The sequence below is a fragment of the Falco cherrug genome, chromosome 5 (genome assembly GCF_023634085.1).
Source record: "Falco cherrug isolate bFalChe1 chromosome 5, bFalChe1.pri, whole genome shotgun sequence".
NCBI lineage: Eukaryota > Metazoa > Chordata > Aves > Falconiformes > Falconidae > Falco > Falco cherrug.
In genome coordinates this window covers 50,543,815-50,565,417 of record NC_073701.1, presented here as the reverse complement: position 1 = coordinate 50,565,417, position 21,603 = coordinate 50,543,815, and the positions used below count along the sequence as shown (strand labels likewise).

The window sequence follows — 21,603 nt, the reverse complement described above, 5'->3', positions numbered from 1 at the left end:
AACTGCAAATGAGTGCAACAATCGGTAGAACTACAGGACTTATGCATACAATAAACAGCTCTTTTGAAATATGTATATTGTAAATACCAGCTGCACATGTAAATTCATACACACACATCTTATGAAATTTTGATATTGCTCTGGTAAAAGTTCAACTACTATTCATGAAATAGAAGAATTTCCACATTTTTATATAATATGATAACTTAGATACAATTATTTCATCATCTCTACCATCTGGAAGGAGGCTACAACACAGCAGGCAGTTAGAACAAAGCTACATATTTTGAATACATAAATAAAATGCATTCTTCATATGCAGATTTTTCCTATTTTAAATTGGAGACAGCAGAACACAAAAATTTCTCTTTCCAGAGAAAGGTAGCTTTCAAAGTCAAAATTAGTAACAAAATACAGGTGAAAACAAACCATGACCACAAGAGCTTCTAGTCATGCTATGTTAGTCAACACAAACTTGAGGAAGTGAAACCTTTTGGATGATTGTAAAGGTGACAAATTATTATATTATACATTGTTGAAAATAGATAAGAAATTGCTAGAATTATATTTTTCAAAGTTTCCCTTCTCAATGCTATATCTAGCTATTAAAAATAATAAGAAAAAGAAACAGTGGGACGTATTCAGAAGAAGAAATACATAACATTGTATCTACTTTCACAAAATAAAAAAACTGAACTGGAAATAGGCTTATGAGGCTATATAAAAATATTATCGGTATAAAGAATCAACATGAAAAAAGGGTTTACTAACTACAAACAGCACAGCACTATGTCAGATAAATACTTCTGTGAAAAATAATGAACACTCACATACTTACTTTTCTGTCAGTTTTAGCAAGTCTGCTTCTGAAGATCCATTCGGTTACCTACAAAAAAGGGAAGAAATGGAAGTTAGCAAAAAATGCATATATATTCATATGTACCTTTTTTCTTTCAAGTAAACCAGACCCTTAAAAATCTGTCTTTCGACTGATTGTCCCCATAATCTGTCTGAATTAGTACAGAGTAACTCACTACCTTCAATTAAGAAAGAATAAGAACGACTCAGCTGAATTCACAGTATCAAAAAACTTCCTGCGACAAACTAGTACAGATACAGCACTTTCCTAATAAATTCCAGAGCCCTCTTTCCCTTTTATCATCTCTTACTATCTCAAGTCTCAGTTTTTCTTCTGTGTGTTAGCAAAAGCTTTTGGAAACTACTGTAAGTGCTTTCTTAAAAACAGTCAGACAAATATTTAATATAGTCCCTTAAATTAGATTTATTTAACTGTCTTTCAAATTCATTAAGTAGAGAAAAGTAAGACTCAGTTGGATATGATGAGAAGTTAATGAAAAGTTTGATTTAACAAATGCTTTTCCTTTGGTAGGTCTTTATGTTCAGAGATTTCGACACTACCACTGGTACAAACGAACCACAGCATCTTCTTAAAACACTGTTGCATTTTATAACAGATCGTAAGTACATTCCACAACAAGAAACATTCCATATCAATCTAGCTCGAGATTATAAACCAAAAGCAGACTAAACCAACAGTTTGGCTGGTCCTGGTTTTGGTAAGAACAAGAGCTAGAGGGTCTATAGCCCTCTCTAGTGCATTCCATGTAACAGTTGCTAATTCTGAAACCATTGCTCATATTTGTTAGTCATGTATATCCATCAGAAGCACCTTCCTGGCAGTTTCACAGTAACTGCCTCAACTTTTCTTCATTCTCTTACTTCGGGGACTTTTGCTAAAGCCTTAAAAAATCACACCGGAGGCTACACATGCATTAACTGTTCTTAGGCCAACACTGTGCCCTCCTTCCCACTTCACTGGGAGAGTGCTCTATCTGCTCCAAACTGTCCCCACAAACCTTTTCTTTGTACCTAGAACAGTACCTGAATACTCCTGTGTTTCACATGTACTGGAAGGGACAGAATTAGATGAGGCATGACAAAATTATCACACTGGAACAGCATAATGGGCTCTTTATCAAGTTTTGCATCTAGACCCTCATGCCCCAAGGCAGACCATTCCTTCTGTCCATACCTGCCCACAGATGGAGAGCACCTGAGCATCCCATGGCACCTGCTCCCATCCCTGCCCATCCACTCCTCACGCACACACAGACTTTGGTACCTGATGGCAAGCCTCGCTCAGTTTTTAGACCAACAGCAAATATAAGAAGCTGGATTCAGATGAGATACTCAAGTAGGTGTTTTTGCATTTTGACACAGCAGTGTCCATGCCCTGCTGTCTGCAGCAGTTAATGAAATTGTTAACTGAACAGAATGCTCAAAAAGCAACACGTTTCAGGTAAGTGCCACTGAAGCTAAGTGCAAGCTTGCATGCACATCATGCTGCTGTCAGTCAAACCACCTCCAACATGCCAACACACATTACTGGCAGCAGACACTGACATTCACGTACACACTTGTAGAAGAATGGCTGCAGAAGCGTGGCCATAGAATCCCTAAAGATCTGCACAATCCAGGCCTGGAATTAGAATAGGCCTGTAATTAGAATTGTGCTGAAGTTAACAAGAAAGTGGCCTTGATCTATTCTTGAATCCTGAGACTAAGTAACTTTGTTGTACTAACAGGCCATGGCTGTAACAAGCTGCAGCTGTTAGGGAAGACAGGTGCAAGGCCAAGGGAGATAGGGAGCGGAATGGGAATAAAGGGAGTAGCAAACCGCAAGGCTAAAACATAGCTAACGCAAATAGCTGCATGGATAGAATGCTTGTTCTAATCATGATAATTAGTGGTGTGAGAGCAGTGCACACTTAGGGGCTAATAACCAATTATATGTTTACTTTGGGAACATGCTTGTGTATTGAGGCTATATAAGAAGTGTTAGAAGCCAATAAAGATGAGCAAGATGCATAACTCATATGGAGTAATTTCTTGACTCCGGCGGACCCCTCTCCCAACACACACTCTGTTACACTGTCAGGCAGCAAGGCTGATAAAAACACTCCTATTTTTATCACTGTTGATGGATCTCACTGAAACTAGTACGGATTATCACCAGTACTTTGACAAAACAAAAACATAAGCTGGAAAATAAGCCGAGATACACTATCACAAAAGTCAACAGGCTGAACAAAAAAATACAATCTCAGAAATTAGAATACTTTGCATTTAGAGGAATGAAATTAAGAAAGTTAGAGTCAACTATCAAGTACATTGCTTAAAATGCTGGTAAGGAAAATAAGTTAAGAGGAGACCAAATTTATATAGTAGACTAAATGGGCAAATTTGAGCTGGGACCAAGGAGAGAAAGTAAGGATGCACCTGAAAATACCAGAAGACACCCCACCCCCCCCAAAAAAAGGGGACGGGATGGGGGACGATCAAACAACCTAAACATTTAAAGGGAGGAAAATGCATTTTGCAGCACCTTGAGCACATTTCATCTGTTACTACAGAAAACAAATCCCATTTCTTACATGATGTGACCTAAAGTTATCAGCTTTAGTAACAACCATGAAAAAACTAAACTCTTTGGATCAATATGAGAAGATTCTATTAACAAGGATTCAAGAAATCAGACCTCAAGTTTACTACACTCTGTTTAGATGCATCTATTCTCTCTGTACAGTTATTCTAAAAAGATTTAAAAAAATAATCTGTTTTTGTTTCACACCTACCACCACTGTCACTCATATTGACTATTTTCTATTAGTATATACAGCAAAAGTAGTTAATATTTCTTTAATATCATAACATGTAATCACTTGCTGTATTAAACAACTTCTTCCTACTTTTGATCAGAGGTGACTGTTTTCCCCAAAACAAGGTCTTAATTTTGTCAAATAATGACACTCCAGCACATGCAAAAGCCATTCTATTAATGGAGTACAAGCTGCTCCACTGTGGCCAGCTGCCAACAATGGCTTTGCTCCGATTATCACAGCACTATGCCTTGCTCTATGCTAGTATAACTGATGCAATACAAAAAGGGCTTCATCCTCAAGCCCTTAGGTCACTTAAACTTTAGATTTTTTGCACAACTGGGTTCTCCTTATCAGTCATTAATTTCTTATTCTTTTTCTTTCTGAATAATGTATGCTAAAAAAAAATAATCCCTGATATGAAAGCACTCCAGTATTCCACAGGATTATGTACACCATTCTTGTCTGTTTGCACACACTTGAGACATACATTTTCATCACAGCTAGAAATATCTACCTCTCCAGGATTCACAATTTTCCAGCATGTGCCATCAACCTTCAGCAGAATCTACCTTTTTGTTTCAAAAACATACAGCTTTCTAATCTAAACGGCTACATCTTGCCATACGTGAACAAAGCACAAAAACAAGCCAGTGCTGTAAATGCAGAGGCAAGCAGCTGCAGTATCTCTGATGCTACTGGGATATATCTGGTTTTACACTGTTACTTTGACAAATGGCAGAGATTGACAAGTGTCAGCCAATTCTGTCTCTCCTCTGCTTTGGAAAACTCTCAAAAAAACCCACAAAAAACTTAAGACACTTTTGTATGAGTAAGACCTAGAAGAGATGCTTAGAGAATTGTAACACTAGAAATATCATGGCCAACTTTGCAACAGTTCTGCTTTGAGGACATAAAGACAAACAGAAAACACCACTCTTCCTTCCAACCATTAGAATCCGTATTTGATAGTTGATGCCAAAACAGCACAGAGTAACTGCTCAGAGACGAATTTTGTCTTTAAGCAGCAAAGGTATTTATTTCATGCAACGTTGGGGAGCTAGCCAGTTCGCACCGGATAAACTAGCTCCAAAGTTTTCAGTGAAAAGTTAGGTATTTTATAGTTTTCATAAGAGGTTACAACATCTTACATACATATTCATTTGATTTTGACACCTAATCATTCTGTTCATAATAGGTGGGATCTAGGTGGAGTAAACCTTTCAACTTTCTTTGTTCAACGATTTCCTGACTGTGGTCCCCTTTACCTCCTTCAGATGCCCACCTTATCTTTTCTAATTATTCAGAGTATATTCCTTTAACATTGTCAGTGGAACCTTTTCTAATTATTCAGAGTACATTCCTTTCTCAACACAAACAGAGCATCACCCAGAGCATTGTACCAAACTCATCCTGACCAATCTTTTTAACGCCTTGCTCTGTTTCATAGTGCTTCAAAGAGATCCCAGTATGTCTTACCCAGACAAGGCAAAACAGATAAAACTGAGTTTGGGGTAAAAAAAAAAAAAAAGAAGTAACTTTCTTCTCCTGCCCCCATACTTGGAACAGGCAGATAACACCAAACATAGTCCTCTACTGGTAAGACGAAAAAACAGAAGTGTAAAAGCAGAAGGAAAAATCCATCATAACAGTACATAAAATACTGCAAGGGAGGCATTGAAGAAAAAACAAGGATTCAAAGAGAATCTGTCTCTTCCTAACAACAAATATTAGACTATAAGATTTTCAAAAGAAATAGAAGCATGACTGCTATGAGTCTAGCCATATTCAACCCATATACCAAATAACCTGAAGGAAAAGGCTTTCTTCCAATCCTTCCTGACCTGTTCACAATAATTTTGACTTAAAATCAGAAAAAAAAAAAAGGAAAAAATATTATTTAAAAGAGATCTGACCATAAAAGTCAAATTAACTCCCACCTCAAAAGGGAAAAAAGCTAGAAATGTATAAGCTGAATAAAGTTATTCACAACAGCAGTATTCTCATGAGGATTTACAATCTCACCGGTTCAGTTTTCTTACCACATCATTTTAATATATCACAGCAACAGGAATGGAGGCAACACATTGAGGGCTATATTAATACAATGACTGATATATTAGCACTTATCTTTGCCTGAACACCTGCAGTTACCAATGTCCTGTCCTTCATCAGCATCAATGCCATGATTCTAAGACCAGGCTGTGATGGGGCTGCTACACTAGCAGTGTCAATGCAAACAACTGTATGGATCACTGCCTCCACTGTGACTTTCCATCTTGCAGCACAAACATTTTGACAACAAAATACATCAGCTCACTGTACTGTTGTCATAATGGGTCAAAACTGCAATGCTTTCAATATTTACACTTTAAAGTACCAACCAACTGAATATTTCATCCAGGGAAGCTACTGTATCAAACTCTATTCATTGCCTGTACAGGTTCTATGGGTTTCTACATCTTTTTGTGTATTTCTGACAAAGTCTTTGTTCCCTTTAAGTCCCAGACACCTGAGATAAAAAATTATTACAAAACTATGCGTGAAAACTAATGCATGTACACAGAATACTTAAGGAGTATGAGTGAGAACAAAGAACCATAGAAAACAGACTTAAAAGCATTTGAATACTAATAACTTCACGTATATTCCAGGACACACTATTGTTAAGCTAAACAAGAATATTAATTCTAGTACTTTGGAGGAAATCAGCTAAATTACACGCGTCTTACTCATCCCTCTACAAACACAAGGATACTGATGCTGCACCATCATACCCACAAGACACCTCACAGAAAGTTTTTACAATGGGATTTATACAGTCTTTAAAGATTCATTACCAATTATTAAAGTCTGAAATAATTCTCAGAAGTATGCACAAGTAGGAGCATCCTTCCTTTCAAAACAAAAACACAGATTAAACTGAAAATCAAAATATTCTGACGCGCATGGGTTTTAAAAAGGATTAAAAGACAAAGTTTGCAGAAGCCACCCTCGGTGCTGCCGCCGCAGCCGCCTGCCCAGAGACAACCCTGCCCAGTCCTCCTGTCCCGCCACTTCCATTCACCCCAACTTCTGAGAAACCCGGGTAAGCCAAGGGTCCCGCCCCACGACAGGGGCTCCCCGCAGGTGCAGGCACTGGGAAGCCGCTTCCGAAGCCCCCCCCGCCCCGGGTGCCGTCTCTCAGGACGGGCCTCACTGACGCTGGCGCGACCCTCCGAGCACAGGGCGGCCCCTCGCAAGCAGGGCGAGGCGCGGCTGGAGGGGAAGGCAGGCCCCCAGGCGCCCCGCAACGCCAGCCGCCGCGCAAGGCAGCCGAGCGGAAACCCGCCGCCCGCGGGCCGAAGCGGAGGGCCACGCGATCGCCTCTGACAGGACGAAGTGCCAGCTCACTCCGCGGGGGAGGGCAGCCCCCACCACTCACCCGCCTCCCCCTCTCGCTCGCGCGGCGCGGCACGCAGCTCCCCGGGCCAGCGCCGAGCCTCCTCCCGCCGCTTCCGGCGCTCCGCAGACGTCAGCGGAAACGCCCGCCCTCCTCCCACCATTGCCACCGCCTATTGGCCGGGAACGGTGCGGGCCGCCGCGCGTCGGCAGCAGAGCGCCGCCGTGCCGGGAGGGCGGCTGGGGCGGCGCCGCGGGAGCGGTGTGTCGCGTCCTGCCGGGGCCTGCGCGGATGCCGCGATCGCGTCGCGCCATGGGAGCCCGCGCGGGCTGAGTCCTGCCGTGACGGGTAGGCCGGGGCGGCTGGCTAGGCCGCTACGGGGCAGGGGTGGGGGAGTAGGCCCGGGAGCAGGTGTGGGGGTGGGTCCGCTCCGCCCCGCCCCGCCGCCACGGTTCGGTGGCGGCCGGAGCGGGGGCGCCGCGGGCGGCAGGAGCGCTGGTTCGCACCTGGGGCGGCTGCTCGCCTCGCTTCTGGGTTTTGTGTGTGTAGGAGGGGCTCCGGTGCCGGGGAAGCCGCGGTTTGGCTTCGGGCGGCAGCTGGGCAGAGCGAAGGAAGGAGCGGGCGGGGGCCGCGCTGCGGGGGGGGCCGCAGCGTGACGTTACCGACAGCCCTCGGCTTCGGTGCGACGTGCGGGGGTTTCTGAGGAGCCTGTAGTTCTCTCGCCTCGATGTCGGTTTGCACATAGTGAGCTCTGAGATGGAATCGCTTGGCTCGGCGGGGGTTAGGAGGAAGGGCCGTCGCCAGGTGAGTTACCTGGGTCTGCCTCTCCTGGGTGAAGCTCGAGGTGAGGCCAGGTGCGGTGCAGCCGAGCAGCTCTTCTCACATCTTGACTACGCTGGAAATCCCTTTTAAAAGAAACTGGCGTTAAAGCTGTTAACGTAGCCCCGCTGGTGGTCTGGGAGCCCAACCTTACCGTCCCGAAGGTTTTGTAGTAACATTAGTATATGGGAGTAGTTTGATTCAAGCCCCGAGTCCTTTGTATACATCTTTGGCTTTGGCGGATTGAAAGATTCTTGTACTCTTTCTGCTGATAGCGCCAACTTTATTTACCAATATCTGATCCTGATTAATATTTGCCTTGAACTATTTAATTGACTACATAGAGATAAAACAGAACATGCTCTGACAACTTTTTACAGGCCCCTTGTGCAGGCTAGCAAGTGGTTAGTACCCATGTCTGGGACCAAGGAGAACATGAGTTCGGTTTCCTCTACTACAGATTATAAGCTTGAGCCAATCTCCCACCACAGCTAATGGTTTGTTGATTTGGGTCTAAACTCTGTTGATACCGTTAAGTCAGAAATAAAATAGGGTGTTTCAAGGATCAAGATAGAAGAACTCAAATTGGTTGGCCTGAGTGAGCCCGTCTTGAGTAACTCACAGGGCATTTACACATGCTGTAAATGATTAAATCACAAAACTGACCTTGCTACTGTGCACTTAAAAACAGACACAGAACTTCGTGCTTGAGTTAAGATGTTGATGTTAAGTTATGAAAGTATCAGTACATTCAGACTCCACTTGATGCTTCAGAGGCATCTGAACTATTTTGGTGGTGCCCTCATATGTTCTAGAACATTGTAGAAAAGCCAGTTACTGAAATTAATCGGTCTTCTCAACATGAGTGATAGATGCCACACTAAGCACATTGGATTCAAGGAAAACATACTTGTGTACCAAATATATTTTACAGGAGACTTAATACTGACAGATGTCTCTTGTCAAGGAATGGCTTCTTTTAGTTCAAGTTGTTAGAAAAGACGAAAAAGATTGAATTCAAGAAGTCATCGTAATGGGAGACAACTCCATCCTGAAAGTTAATATGTGAAAATGATAAATGAAGAAGGCATTAATATTACAGAGAGGCTATTACATTAATGGGAGTTGTGTTCAGCCCCACGGAGGTAATTTACAGGCTCCAGCTGATGCTTTACAGCTAAGTAACCACGATAATACTTTGAAGATCAGGGAAGCCCCGTAAAAGTATTCAATATTAAACAGAAATGGTTTTGATTTGTTGGAGACCTCTAGCACGGTATAGAAGTCAGCTTGTACGTGAATCTCGGTTGAGACCCCTGCACCAAGTAGAAAGCTCAAATGTTGTTGTTGGGGTTTTTTTTTTGGGGGGGGGGTGGGGGGTGGTTTTTGTTTTGGTTTTTTTTTGTCAGCCTGTGAAGTGAAAATCTATAGAGCATAGAGACTGGTGATCAAGAGGAAAGAACGGGATGAAAATGTTAAACTTGTATCAGACAGTTCTGTGAAGGACTCTGAGCCTTGTAATGATGAGCCTCTGGATGAGATATGTCTCATCTGGAGAGTTAGCTTAAAGCTGGAACTGTCATTTTTTACACACACGCACAACTAGAAAATGTCAGACCAATAAATGTGAAGCTGATGTGGCAAGGTTGGTATCCATAAATGAAGGGGCAGGGGGGGGAGAAAGCTATTGTTCATATGGTATTGGCATTGGTAATCCCCCAGGGGCTTTGTGGTGGTTTAGAAAAAAAGAAAAAGACTAACAGATTGGTTATATCAAAGTGAAAATTGACATTTGATGTTTTGTTAAGGTTTATAGTGTGGGAAGAATTGTGCTAGTAGCTGGATCTAAAATTGCATTTATACCACTGTATTCGCAACAGGTAACCAGAAATCTGCTTTCTAACTTGCTCAAGCTTTGTTTTTTAATGTCCTGCAGAAGACTTAGTAAGGATGACCAGACTTTTAAGTAGATAGAGGAATGACCCAAATGCTGACATTATGCAAACCTGTCAGTATCTGCTGGCTTAAATAAGATATTTATAAACCATCCCAATGACCCCTTAGTATTTGGAAGAGGAAGTTTTCCTGCAGATATGGGGAAATATTCTTTCCTGGAGTGGTAAATCTGAACCTCTGTGATCTTGAACATGAGCATAGTGACAGCCTTACAGTTACTGTACTTCCTCTTTTATTAAAATTGTGCCTGTCTGGCAAGGCAGACATTAAAAGTAAGAAATCCAGGCACAATAGTCCTAACAATACAAATAGCTAAGACTCTTGGGGCAGTTGGAGCAGCAAAGCTGTTTTGCTCAAGTTTGTCCAGGGAACTAGAAACAAAGCTCAATCTCAGCTGTATGGCAGCCAGCGCTCCAGGCTGCAACTCTTTCAGCTTGCTTCTGGAAAAAGTAGCATGCAGCTGAAAATGGCACTTCTGTAGCTTTTATTCATTAATCATCTCCTATCAACTGAGCTATTAGGCCTCTAGTGATCTTCACATGACACATCACCTTCTCTCTGGAGGTTTGCACTGTGGTGGTGTGGAACAAGCTGACTGCTCTCCAGTCATGCAGTTCTCCCTGGTGTGTGTTCATCTGCTTGGCCTCTTGTTACAAGGTGCTCTAGCTTCTCTTGTCTTTTAGGCAGAGTTAAATTGCGATCTGTAGCCGTGTGCTGTTTTCTCCTTTGCTGTTCTAATATATTAGCACTGGCAGCACACCATAATGCAGAGCTAAGGCAGCTCTTACAGAGTCCTTTGTATCCACTGTACATCTGGATAACTGCACATCGGGCCATCTATTCGCGTGGCATGTTGCCAAGTCAGTCTGGTTAGCCCTGTCAAGGATGCTGATGCCAAGCAGCAAGGAATTCAGGATAATTAATCCAGTCTGCGTAACACCAGATGCAATGTGTGGGCTTTATTGCAGATTTATTCTGTTTTCATTTGCTTAACCTTTATGTTGCCATTTCTGCTTGTGCCAAAAACCAGTCTCTGAACATGGAAAACCTCAAAATTCAATCACTTGGAAACTGCCACTCAAATGAATTGTGATACAGTAAGCATGTCAGGAAGGAGAAGCAAAACACTTGGATAATCAGTGTCTACTGGGAATATCAAGTCTTCAGATGACTGAATCATGAAATGCCAGAAAATAACCACAGCCGGATTAGAGTGTGATATTAGTTACTTCATTGGCACTTGGCCAAGCAATCTGTTCAGACTCACTACCCGAACAGTCCCCTAAGAAACTGTGTACTATGACAGATGTTGGGGTTTTTTTAATACTGCAGTTTCTTTTATCTCTTTATCAGCATTTGTCTGCATTTTTTAAATGAGGTGGTCTTGCTGAAGAAATGGCTTGATCGGCAGTTAGCAATCAGCTAGAGGTGCCAAGAGGCAGGAATAAGGCTGCAGGAAACTGGATAGGGAGGTAGTAATTGGACTGTGTAGGGAGCAGTTTTGTTTTACTGTTTGGTGTGCCCTCTCATAAGGGCTGTGCTTTATTCTGATCTTAAATTTTACTGGCTTAGCTCTTGGACTGAGCCACGGCTACACAGTGGATCAAAGGGAAGAAGTGTTTTGCACAGACTTTAGCACCACTTAAAATTTTGGGAAACATCCAAACATGAAGAAAAACATAGACTGTTCTTTTTCAAGTTAGTTCAGTTGCTCTACTGTTCACCTAGTATTAGATGATGTGTATGCAGTTATAATAGTGGTTTTGAATTGATTCATTGTTTCCAGACATACTTAGTTCCAAGGGCTTAAAAGAGATTGGAAATGAACCTGGCTTTGAGGTTTCCCTGGTTCCTGTGAGTACAGAGCTTCTTAATCAGGAGGAGGTGGGAGAGCGTCTCTAGGGGAGGTGCTGTCCATGATCAGCTCTGGACACTTGCAGGTCCACAGCAGTGTAGAAGCTTGACAGCTTGAGCAATAAATGCAAGAGGAAATGCTTGCTCCTTTAGCATCTTAGATATATTTCAAAGTCAATATAGTAGCTCCCCTCCCTGCCCCACCGATAATTAGGACTCTGTGTTAGGGAAGCTTCTCCAGCCCCACCCCCTACCCCCAAAACAATCATGATTTAATTTGTGTTGGATGCAGCTGAACTGAAATATGTATAAAGAATCAGGTCATGCAGGTACTTGAACAAAGGTTAATAATTTCACATATTGGCCATAATGTTTAATAAGTGGACATTACTTGCGTCTTTCTGGTCCTAAGCCTTTCTTTACTGCACAAATCAACAGAGGTTTATTTTAAGTACACTATCTTGTCTGTTTTTTCATGACTTAGAAATTGATTTGCATACAGCAAAAATCTGCTTTGGATCCAGGGAAGGAAGAAGGAATGTATGTCTTCTGTAGCACGTGAAGGCAAACCTAATTTCATGTAAAATGTTGAAAGGGAAATGAAAGCTGTGCTTTCTTGGAACTTTATCATGACTGTCTGGGCTAGGTTTGAAAAACAACTTAAAAAAAATCTTGCAACTTTTTAAATGGATTTATCTGACTACAGTTTAACTCTTCTCTCTTCTTTCATCAGAAAAATGAGTGGTGGGTTGGCACCAAGCAAAAGCACGGTGTATGTGTCCAATTTACCCTTTGCTTTGACAAACAACGATCTGTACAGGGTAAGTTTTTAAGAACTGCATTGTTCAGATTAAACTCGTTGACAACAATTTTGAGCGTAAATATAATCCTGATCTATATCTTTTACTTAGAAAAATTTGTCATGATAAATTTATTACTAATGAAGTGCAATTGTTTATTGCTAAATCTTTTTATTTTATTTTATATTTCAGATATTTTCAAAGTATGGGAAAGTTGTCAAGTAAGTGACCTGATATGGCCTGCTGTTTTTGTAGCTTTCATTTTAAATGTTTAATGTCTTTGCTTCACTTGAAAGTCTTACGCTTTTTATAATTTCAGTATGAATTTAGAACTGTATTGAAGGTCCTGTTCGTTTTTAATAAAGTATAGATTGATTTTAACAACTGGAAGTTCTTGCAGTTACACACGTAATGTAAGAATATTTGTGTTGTGTATCGGTTTTATTAACTGGTTCTTAAGAGCAAGTGGAATGTTGTTATATACCGATCATCTTTTCTCTGAAATAGCTGAAATAATATTCTCCTGGTAAGTGTTGTTCCCCTTCTCCTGAACACCACCTGGGACACAAGTTGATAAGTGTAAAAGTGGGAGCTTCTACTTATATGAACTAGGTGTCACAATTCCCACAGACATTTCCCCCAACTGCAATGTATGATTCCTCTATTTGTGGTTCCAGAAGGACTTGCTATTGTGATTGCTTAGTGTTACATTTAAGATGAGATGTAAGGCTGCATAGTAATGGCTTTTAGTGTTTGAATATTCATGAACAATACCTGTGAATACCTGCTTCTGTTCAAATGATAGAAACAAATGCCACAGTAAGGAATTTGCTGTTGTGTTTTGTTTCTTTAGTTTTCTAACTGGTCAGAATAACAAGACTCAATGCTTCAGTTTTTAACCCTACACCAGCAAATAGCTACTCTTAACTTCTAGTAGCTGCTGTAATAATCTGAGATACAGAGCTAAATTTGAAGTCTCAGGAGTGTGTTTCAGGTGACAAATAGCAGGAAAAGCCAAACTGCAGTTTTTAAAAAAAATATTTTTTAAATTGACTGAGAGGAAAACCTTTATGTAGGGTTCTGCGCAGACATGCAGTTACCAATACAACTAAGCACCTACAGTCTCTATTGTTTCCAGCAGTTGATTGCTGAACTACCGATTTAGAAATTTCCTGAGCAAAAGTTGTAGTAACACTGGTGTTAACACATCAAGGGGCTTGTCCTCCATAAACTTGACTCTTCTGACCTCCCTGCTATCATTTGGTAATATACATATATTTTGTGTGTTTGGGGGTAGGGGTCTCTTACTGTCTTGGTTTTTGAACTTCTTTGATAGGAGAATGGGAATTGTATGAAGTGTTGGCTGTATGATGCTTTGTTTATTTAAAATGTGTCGTAGCAGTGTTGTCTCTTCTTTTTTTCCTCTGTAAAAGTTTCTAGCATTTTATTTGCTTTTCTTTTGTAGTCATAGACAACAGAAAAAATCAGATGCCAGTGCAGAAGAAATCCTGTGCTGCATTCTGTGTGAAAGTAGCTAATTTAGAACTTGCAATTCTGTCTGTGCAATTACTGTTTTCCCCATCTATATATTGTTTTGCAAAAAATTCACTTACTGATACATAGTTTTTCCTGCCATTTTGTCCAGTCACTGCCAGAAGCTAAACCAAATGCAAAGAGTCACAGAATACCATGTGTAAAATACTACCATGATTTTTTTTCTTCTATCTAGCAAAACTTGTTTCCTGTTCACGCCTTTACAAGCTGACCCGACTATAAACAGTGCAGATACTGTGGGGTTCTACTGGTATTCTCATTTCACTGTGAAACTGAGGCTAACAAGGATCAGTTTTTCTATCTGGAGCTGGTTATTAATTCCCTAGAAAAATCTTTTGAAATATTAGCTTGATTTTTGTAATCTTTGTCCAGGGACTTTAAAACACTTTGCAGAAAGTTTTGCCATGCCATCTCGGTCAGGTTTAACTTAATGTAAATAAGCTTTCATAAACTTTTTTTTTTTTTTGAGGTGTGTCTTGACTCAGCAAAATCATGCTGACTTTTCTTCAGCACTGCGTTTCTCAGCACAATATATCCTGACTATTATGATAGTTCATTTGTTCAGTCAGTTCGGTTTGTTCAGTGAGAAATCAAACTTTCTAGGGCTCCAAGAAGTTGCTGACTTTTAAAAAATTTGTCACACTTCTTTCTGTGCTTGTGTTATTAACTGGTACATTCAGTATCCCAATTAGAAGCCTGACAGTCATATTAGGATTCCATTGGAACTTTTGGAAGAGTGACTAGGTAAAAGAATTAGTACAATCATTCTAAAATCAGTTTTATTGACACTTCAACTCAATGCATCCAGTTGGACACGTTATTGTCCAAGAGGCTTTGGTGGAAAACCTGTTCTAATCTCTCTTTCTGTGCCTGTATTTGGGGGAAACTTGAGCTTTCTTTGCTGAGCTTTTATTTTATACAGTTTTTGCTGTGTAGGTCATCTGTTACTTATACAGGTTCTCTCGTAGGTCTTCTGCATCGAAGTAGAATTTGTGGTTTGTTTTTTTAACTGGCCTATTCCAACTTACAATTTTGGCTTGCCTTATGGCTGAACCTTGTTCTGCCCATGGTAGACACAGGGACGAGTTTATTCCCTACTTTTTAACATGTACTTTTATGTACATGCAGACATGTGGGGTTTTTTTAAGGACTAAATACAACTGACATTAAAAGAATTGAGTTAGTGTGGGTTCCTCCCTCCCTCCACCTTTACCTCTTATCATTCTTTTTCTTTGTTCCTTTGACTGGGCCTAGATCTGTCTTGAATTTCTTGATATGTTACTGGAGCTGTTAATTCCAATATTAGATTGAAGATTTAACTTCTTATGTCATGTAAAATAGCACATGCATCCATGTTCTGCTTGGATTTCAGCTGGAGATATTTGTAGAACAATACTGCATATACTTACTGTTTCCTATCATTAATCTGTTTAGTGGTTAGTCCTATATGAAGATAGTTTCTTAGTTTGGATGCAGTTGAACACACTTATGTTTTTCAGCAATGGTAATAATGGTAAGATTGGTCCTGAATTTTCATTTTACCTCCAGCATTTGTAGTTCCCTCCAGTTAAGTTGTCTGCAAACCTAGAGTATGTTTTCTGTTCTTCAGGTCATTCAAGGGAATAAAGAATGACACTAGCCCCAGAAAGACCCCGCATACTTTTTTTTTTTTTTTTTTTAGATCATCTCCACTCTATGTGTAAGCACATGGCCAGGTTAGCTGTCCTTTGGATTTCTGTTTAGTGAGTCTTTCTGTTATTAAATATACTTATTCCATTTGCTGTATAACAAAGCTAAGATCCCACTGAGATTTTAAGAAAGAAATGTCTCTGAAGTAATTTTAGTGTATCAGTAATGTGGTTATATGTTTTCAGAGTTACTATTATGAAAGACAAAGACACCAGGAAGAGCAAAGGAGTCGCCTTTATTTTGTTTTTGGATAAAGAATCTGCACAAAACTGTTCTCGGGCACTTAATAACAAACAGGTAAACTGGAAAGTTGTCATGGCAGGAGGGTTGGGGGTAAGTCCCAAAATACTTACCTTTTTTTTCCAATTTGCTGTAGTTGTTTGGAAGAGTAATAAAAGCAAGTATTGCCATTGATAATGGAAGAGCAGCAGAATTCATTCGCAGGCGTAACTACTTTGATAAGTCTAAGTGTTACGAATGTGGGGTGAGTAAAACCAAGATTGAACTAATATTTTACATCTTTTGAGTGTTTTGGCTTAACCCCAGCCAGAAACTAAGGATCACACAGCTGCTTGCTTGCTCGCTCCCCCTGAAGTGGGATGCAAGGGAAGAGAATTGGAAGGGTAAAAGGGAGAAAACTGCTGGGTTGAGATAATAAGAGTTTAGTAATTGAAATAAAATAGTAATAATTGTAATTAAAGAAAAGTAATGAAAAGGAAAATAACAGAGAGGGAAATAAAACCCAAGAAAGACAGATGACGCAAATGAAAAAAATCGCTCACCACTAACTGACTGATAACACCGCCACCACCCCGCCAAATTCCCCCGTTTTGTTGCTGAGCATGATGTCATATGGTCTGGGATATCCCTTTGGTCAGTAGGGGTCAGCTGTCCCAGCTGTGCCTCCTCCCGGCTTCTTGTGTACCCTCAGTCTAATTGCTGGCAGGATAGTGTGAGGAGCAGAAAGCGCCTTGACTCTGTGTAAGCACTGCTCAGCAATAATTAAAACATCCCTGAATTCTCAATACTGTTTTCAGTAGCTCCATACTACTATGAAGAAAATTAACTCTACCCCAGCCAAAACCAGCACAGATTCTTAGCTTGATATTCCATTTGGCCATTGTTAATCCTGCCTGTGCTGTTAAATTAATTTTTTTCTGTTGCTATTACCAACTTGCGTAGCAGTTGTACCATTTTCAGGAATGGTAGTACCCCTTTTGTCTTTTATTTGGCATTTTAGATGTGGGGGGAAATATGTCCATGTAAATGCATGTAACATACTGATGAGCAGACAGTTCTGAGTATCCGTATAAATCTGTTTGAGAAGGAAAACGTCCTAACCTTTGCATCAAAATATCTGCTTTTTCTATATCTTTGGAAGTAAAATAAATATTGGAAACAACTGTTTTTGTACAGAAGTGTGTTCTAAGTTTTAGGCAGTTCCTTACTTTTCCTGAACATAGTAACATAGGAGATTGAGATTTGGATAGTATTCAGTGTCAAATACAAACTTGATTTATATTCATAACACATTTTTAGAACAAAAATGTTGATTCTTTCCTGTTTCTTAAACTGTTAATGCTGAGGTTTAAATCGTCTTGAACATAAACCGTACTGTAGTTAGTGTATTCAGCTATTGCAACAACCAAAGTAAATCTACTTTGCTTATAGCTTTTTCTCAATTTGCAGTTAAACATGCATATCACCACCGATCTCTTCGTTTCTATGGCAAGCTTATAGAGAAGAGTTTGTCTTCTGTGTGCTAATTTATCTTACTAATTGCTTCCATTTTTTTCCCCGTGAACTGTCTTACATTAACTTTCTTCATGATAGGTTTTAACATACAGTTGTTTGTAATGGTTTCTGTTAAGCAATATTTCTTTTTCTCAAAGGAAGCAGGACACTTAAGTTATGCTTGTCCTAAAAATATGCTAGGAGAGCGGGAGCCACCAAAAAAAAAAGAAAAGAAGAAGAGAAAGAAAATAGTTGAGCCAGAAGAAATGTATGTATATTTATTTACATGTCACTACCCCTTTTAGGAAGCTTTTTCATAATGAACACTTAAAGATCTATGTATTCTTCTCTCTCTCTGCACAATGAAGTGAGGAGGAAGAAGAAAGCGAAGAGGAAGGCGAAGACCCTGCCCTAGATAGCCTCAGCCAAGCCATAGCTTTTCAGGTACAAAATTGAAGCATTGCATAGTTATTATTCATTACTATCTAAATGCAACTCTACTTCCTTTTTAGCTGCTTTTCAAAAGCTCTGAGATACACCTGTAGGTCTCTCTGCTCTGTTGCACTCGGGGCGCTCTTGCCTGGCAGTAGTTGTTGACTATAGCCGGTTCCTTCGTATTGCAGGCATGTTCAGTGGTCCTTTTTTTTCTCTTGCCCCCTGCCCCGTTTCACTATTGCATTGTTTGTGCATAGCAGTTTTTTCTTTCCTTCAAGCTCCCTTGCTGTTTAGTTAGTTTCCTGTCATCACTGCTGTGATGCTCTAATATGTTTTTGGTCCACAAATCCGTCTTTACTCTGTTAACTGAGCAGCCAGAAAAAGTAATATATAAATAACAACGTACATCCTCTGCCGTCATTCACTGAATATCCTGAAACAACATTTATTTCTGGAGCATTTCCTTTGCCTAATACAGTCCATCTCAGTCTCTAATAGACCTCTCAAAATATATTTAATGCAATTTTTTTTTAATAGTCTGACAGCTGTATTGCTATCTTTAATGATTCTTTAGAGGCTTTTGCTGTACTGCATAGAGCAAGCCTGACCTGCTGTTCAGGTTTCTTGGCTCCCTGGTCCTCAGCTGTCCCTTGTGTGCCCTGGCTTCCCTAGAAACGCTCAAAAGTTTTTAAGATAACTTTCTTCTAAATATGATTGTGATGAGTGCAAAACTTACACATTACGTAGTCAAAAAAAATGATGCAAATATGCAGAATTATCCTCCTCCACCCCCAGAAAATTCCAGTAGTAAAACCTATAAAAGTAAACAAGCCAGGAAACATTTCCATTTCTCTTGTCATCCCGATATTTTTAACTGGGATAGTATGTTTCCCAGTAGAAATAGGAAGCATCTATTTAAACCTTTAGTTGAATAACTCTTACATCCCTGAAGACATTCATTCCCTGAATGAATGACTGCAAAAGACAACAGGTAGAAGACTTTTTAGTGGAACAAAGCTGATTCAGGAATGTCAGTTTAAAACATGATGCATTCTTTGCTTCAGATCTCAGTTGCTCTATAGTTCTGTAAGTCTGCCATGGGAAAGCCCTCTTTGAAAATAGAAGGTAGTCATGTGGCCTGCATTGGTGCCAAAAACTTACTGTTTGCATGTGAGAACTACTTCAAATGCACTAAAAAACATTTCTCATCACACAGTTTATCTGCAAATGAAAACAAACCCTTTGAATTCTTTAACTTATTAAATAATTCAATACACATTAATAATTAGCATTATTATTTGTAATTGTTCTTAATCCTAGCTAATACTTTTCCTTCTTTCATTGTAGCAAGCAAAAATTGAGGAAGAACAGCAAAGATGGACGCAGACTGCAGGGGAATCTTCAATTTCAGATGATTCAAAACGTCCACGGATTAAGAAAAGTGCTTATTTCAGTGATGAGGAAGAACTTAGTGATTGAAATAATACTGTTTTATATGCATATATGGTATATATAGTGTACAGATAACTTTGTAGCACTTTACAAAGTGTAATACAGGTTTTGTCTTGGTGTTGAAGACACTTAATGAAAATCACGTTGTAGTTCTACCCTGCCCTCTGAACCTCTGATCTTCTGATATCTCTCTCTCTCAAAACTTCACCTTTCAAGGCAGTTTCTTAAGAGAACTTGAGAGATGTGTTTCTACACTTACATCCAGAAAATTATCAGGGACAATGCTTCTTGCATTTAGTATCTAGACCCAGACCGTTGGAGTGAAATCTTTTGTAAGAGAATTTCCCATTTATTTTTTTTTTTTCCTGAAAGGAGTTCCTCTTAGGATCACTGTTAACATCACTGATGGTTTATGTAGTGCTCTGTTTATTGCCTGTTTGGAAGCAGTGCTTTAGTAGTACTTCAGTAGTATATGAATCGTGTACTAGTTCTTCTGCATAGGGTTGAATTTCAGCCTTAAGCATTGTACTAGTCTTTTAATTCTTCATGCGTAATGTAATAAATTACTGTCATATCAGCTTGGTCTGTGAAATCATTTTAGACTAACAATACATCTATCTGATTCCCAAAAGGATATTAAGATGTTGATCTTCTGTCTTATGCACACATTTAGTAACTTGCTGTACATTTCATAGTACTATATAGCTTGTATACAATATAGACTTCATAGGAGATGCAAGTTAAAAGTGATGTGGTGATTAGTTCAGTCTTGAAACGTACTTGAAAAAATACTAAGGTTGATAGTTCTGTTGTTCTTGCATTAAAAATGAGAATGGCCGTATTGTTAAAAATGGGAATGTGCATATGTTCTAATATGCTCTGATCTGATATCGTAAGTCTCTTGCTGTAATAAGGGCTTATACTGCACTGTTTCTCCTGACTACAGTAAATATAGTTATGCACAGGATTTTAAATATATTTGTATCTAACATGGCTTACAGTTCTGTGTTCTCAGGCATCTGAACCTGCTGGCAAAATCCAAAAGGCACAGAGTTTCCTGTGTGCTTAGAAGTCAGTTTTCATGTATACTTTGAATTGTCATAGTCTCGAAGCAAAGCATGTTGGCACCTGGCTTGTGCCTAAAGCTGTTCAGATCTCTTAAATAGTGTCTCTGTCCTTAAATCTCTGTAGTGTTCTAGCCGTGTTCTCCTAAAAAGCCTCATAGACACATTAGGAAAACTGTACAAAGCCTTGCAGCAGTGATCGCTCCCAAAACCACAGACACATGGTGATGGTGGTAATCCTTTTATATTGACTACCTGGTGTGGTCAAACTTTTCATTTTTAGGAGGCACAATATAAATCACATTCACACTTTTACAGTTGGAAGAAGAGATCGGCTGGCCTCTATTTCTGTTTTCAGCTCTTCCTGTTGCTCATCGGATCTTGGTTTTCTTCCAAGTACGGAAAATGTAAATTCAAATACACCATTACATATTCATAATTAATACCAATTAACTTTCAGATATATAACTGGGTGCAAAGCACACACCACCAGCCCCAAGCTAATATAAAACAGTCACTTTCAGGAGGTAATTCTGGGGTCTTCTGTTGCTACTCTCACCAGAGTTCAGAAGCAAGAACAAGGTAATGTAAAAGATAATTCTGTATGAACTACTCACACCACAGAATGGGGAGAAATACTGGGCTTTATACATAGGAAGGTCTTGGACTCGGTAATCCAAAGACTTACTTTCTAATGAAAGTACTATATATTCAGTTTGAAGCTTCCTTTACTGAATTTTGGAAAGATCTCTTGATACTGAATAGCAAGTACTGAAGTGCCAGGTGTAACTTAGCGTTAATAAATGCAAATCACTTCATCATGTGTAGAATAATGAAGACTGAGAAGTTCTAAACTCTGCTAAGGAAGAAAGTCTTGCTGCCAGCATGCTTCTCTGCAAATGCTAGGTTGGGGTTCAATGGCAGTAAAAATAAAATAAAATTTAAAAAATCGAAAGCAAAAGAAACAAAAGTATTATGCCACTACTTAAAATCAGGGTTTGTTGTCTTCTCCAATACCATGTTCGACGGTGTTTTTAAAAAAGATAGAAAACTAAAATGTGACAGAGAACCAGTTTGATGTTGTCTGTGATGTGGATTTGGAAATCTTTGATAGCTTATAAGAATTAAGATTTCAATTAAATGATAAGGCAGCAAGTTTCAAACTTTTATTTCATTATGCTGTG

The 21,603-nt window shown here is 39.7% G+C and overlaps 2 protein-coding genes across 7 annotated transcripts in view; one reads left to right on the top strand and one right to left on the bottom strand.

The window, feature by feature from the left end:
• Positions 1 to 7,220, bottom strand: part of PPHLN1 (periphilin 1) — a 70,479-nt gene extending 63,259 nt beyond the window's left edge. For all 3 annotated transcript variants that reach the window (XM_055710520.1, XM_055710521.1, XM_055710522.1), the window contains exons 1-2: positions 7,105 to 7,220; positions 839 to 886 (exon numbers count right to left, since the gene is read on the bottom strand). In XM_055710520.1, coding sequence (XP_055566495.1) covers position 839 — 1 coding nt within the window. In that variant the 5' untranslated portion in view covers positions 840 to 886; positions 7,105 to 7,220. The remainder of the gene's footprint in view (positions 1 to 838; positions 887 to 7,104) is intronic.
• A 44-nt stretch (positions 7,221 to 7,264) lies between these two features.
• On the top strand, positions 7,265 to 19,932 carry ZCRB1 (zinc finger CCHC-type and RNA binding motif containing 1). Of its 4 annotated transcripts, XM_055710525.1 has the most exons (9): positions 7,270 to 7,410; positions 12,425 to 12,512; positions 12,684 to 12,712; positions 15,727 to 15,760; positions 15,920 to 16,031; positions 16,111 to 16,218; positions 17,627 to 17,736; positions 17,837 to 17,912; positions 19,251 to 19,932. In XM_055710525.1, the coding sequence occupies exons 3-9, from the start codon at positions 12,697 to 12,699 to the stop codon at positions 19,380 to 19,382; spliced, it is 588 nt and encodes a 195-aa protein (XP_055566500.1). In that variant the 5' UTR covers positions 7,270 to 7,410; positions 12,425 to 12,512; positions 12,684 to 12,696; the 3' UTR covers positions 19,383 to 19,932. The 4 variants fall into 4 exon arrangements, with proteins under 4 accessions (XP_055566501.1, XP_055566499.1, XP_055566500.1 ...); XM_055710524.1 differs by lacking the exon at positions 15,727 to 15,760 and having other exon boundaries at positions 7,267 to 7,410; XM_055710526.1 differs by lacking the exons at positions 15,727 to 15,760; positions 16,111 to 16,218 and having other exon boundaries at positions 7,265 to 7,410.
• The last annotated feature ends 1,671 nt before the right edge of the window (positions 19,933 to 21,603 follow it).

Coding starts and splice junctions, on each gene's coding strand:
- ZCRB1 (XM_055710524.1), top strand. CDS start 12,429: ATGAGTGGTGGGTTGGCACCAAGCAAAAGCACGGTGTATGTGTCCAAT. Junction 16,219..17,626: donor CTAAGTGTTACGAATGTGGG/GTGAGTAAAACC, acceptor TTTTTCTCAAAG/GAAGCAGGACACTTAAGTTA. Junction 17,913..19,250: donor GCCAAGCCATAGCTTTTCAG/GTACAAAATTGA, acceptor CTTTCATTGTAG/CAAGCAAAAATTGAGGAAGA.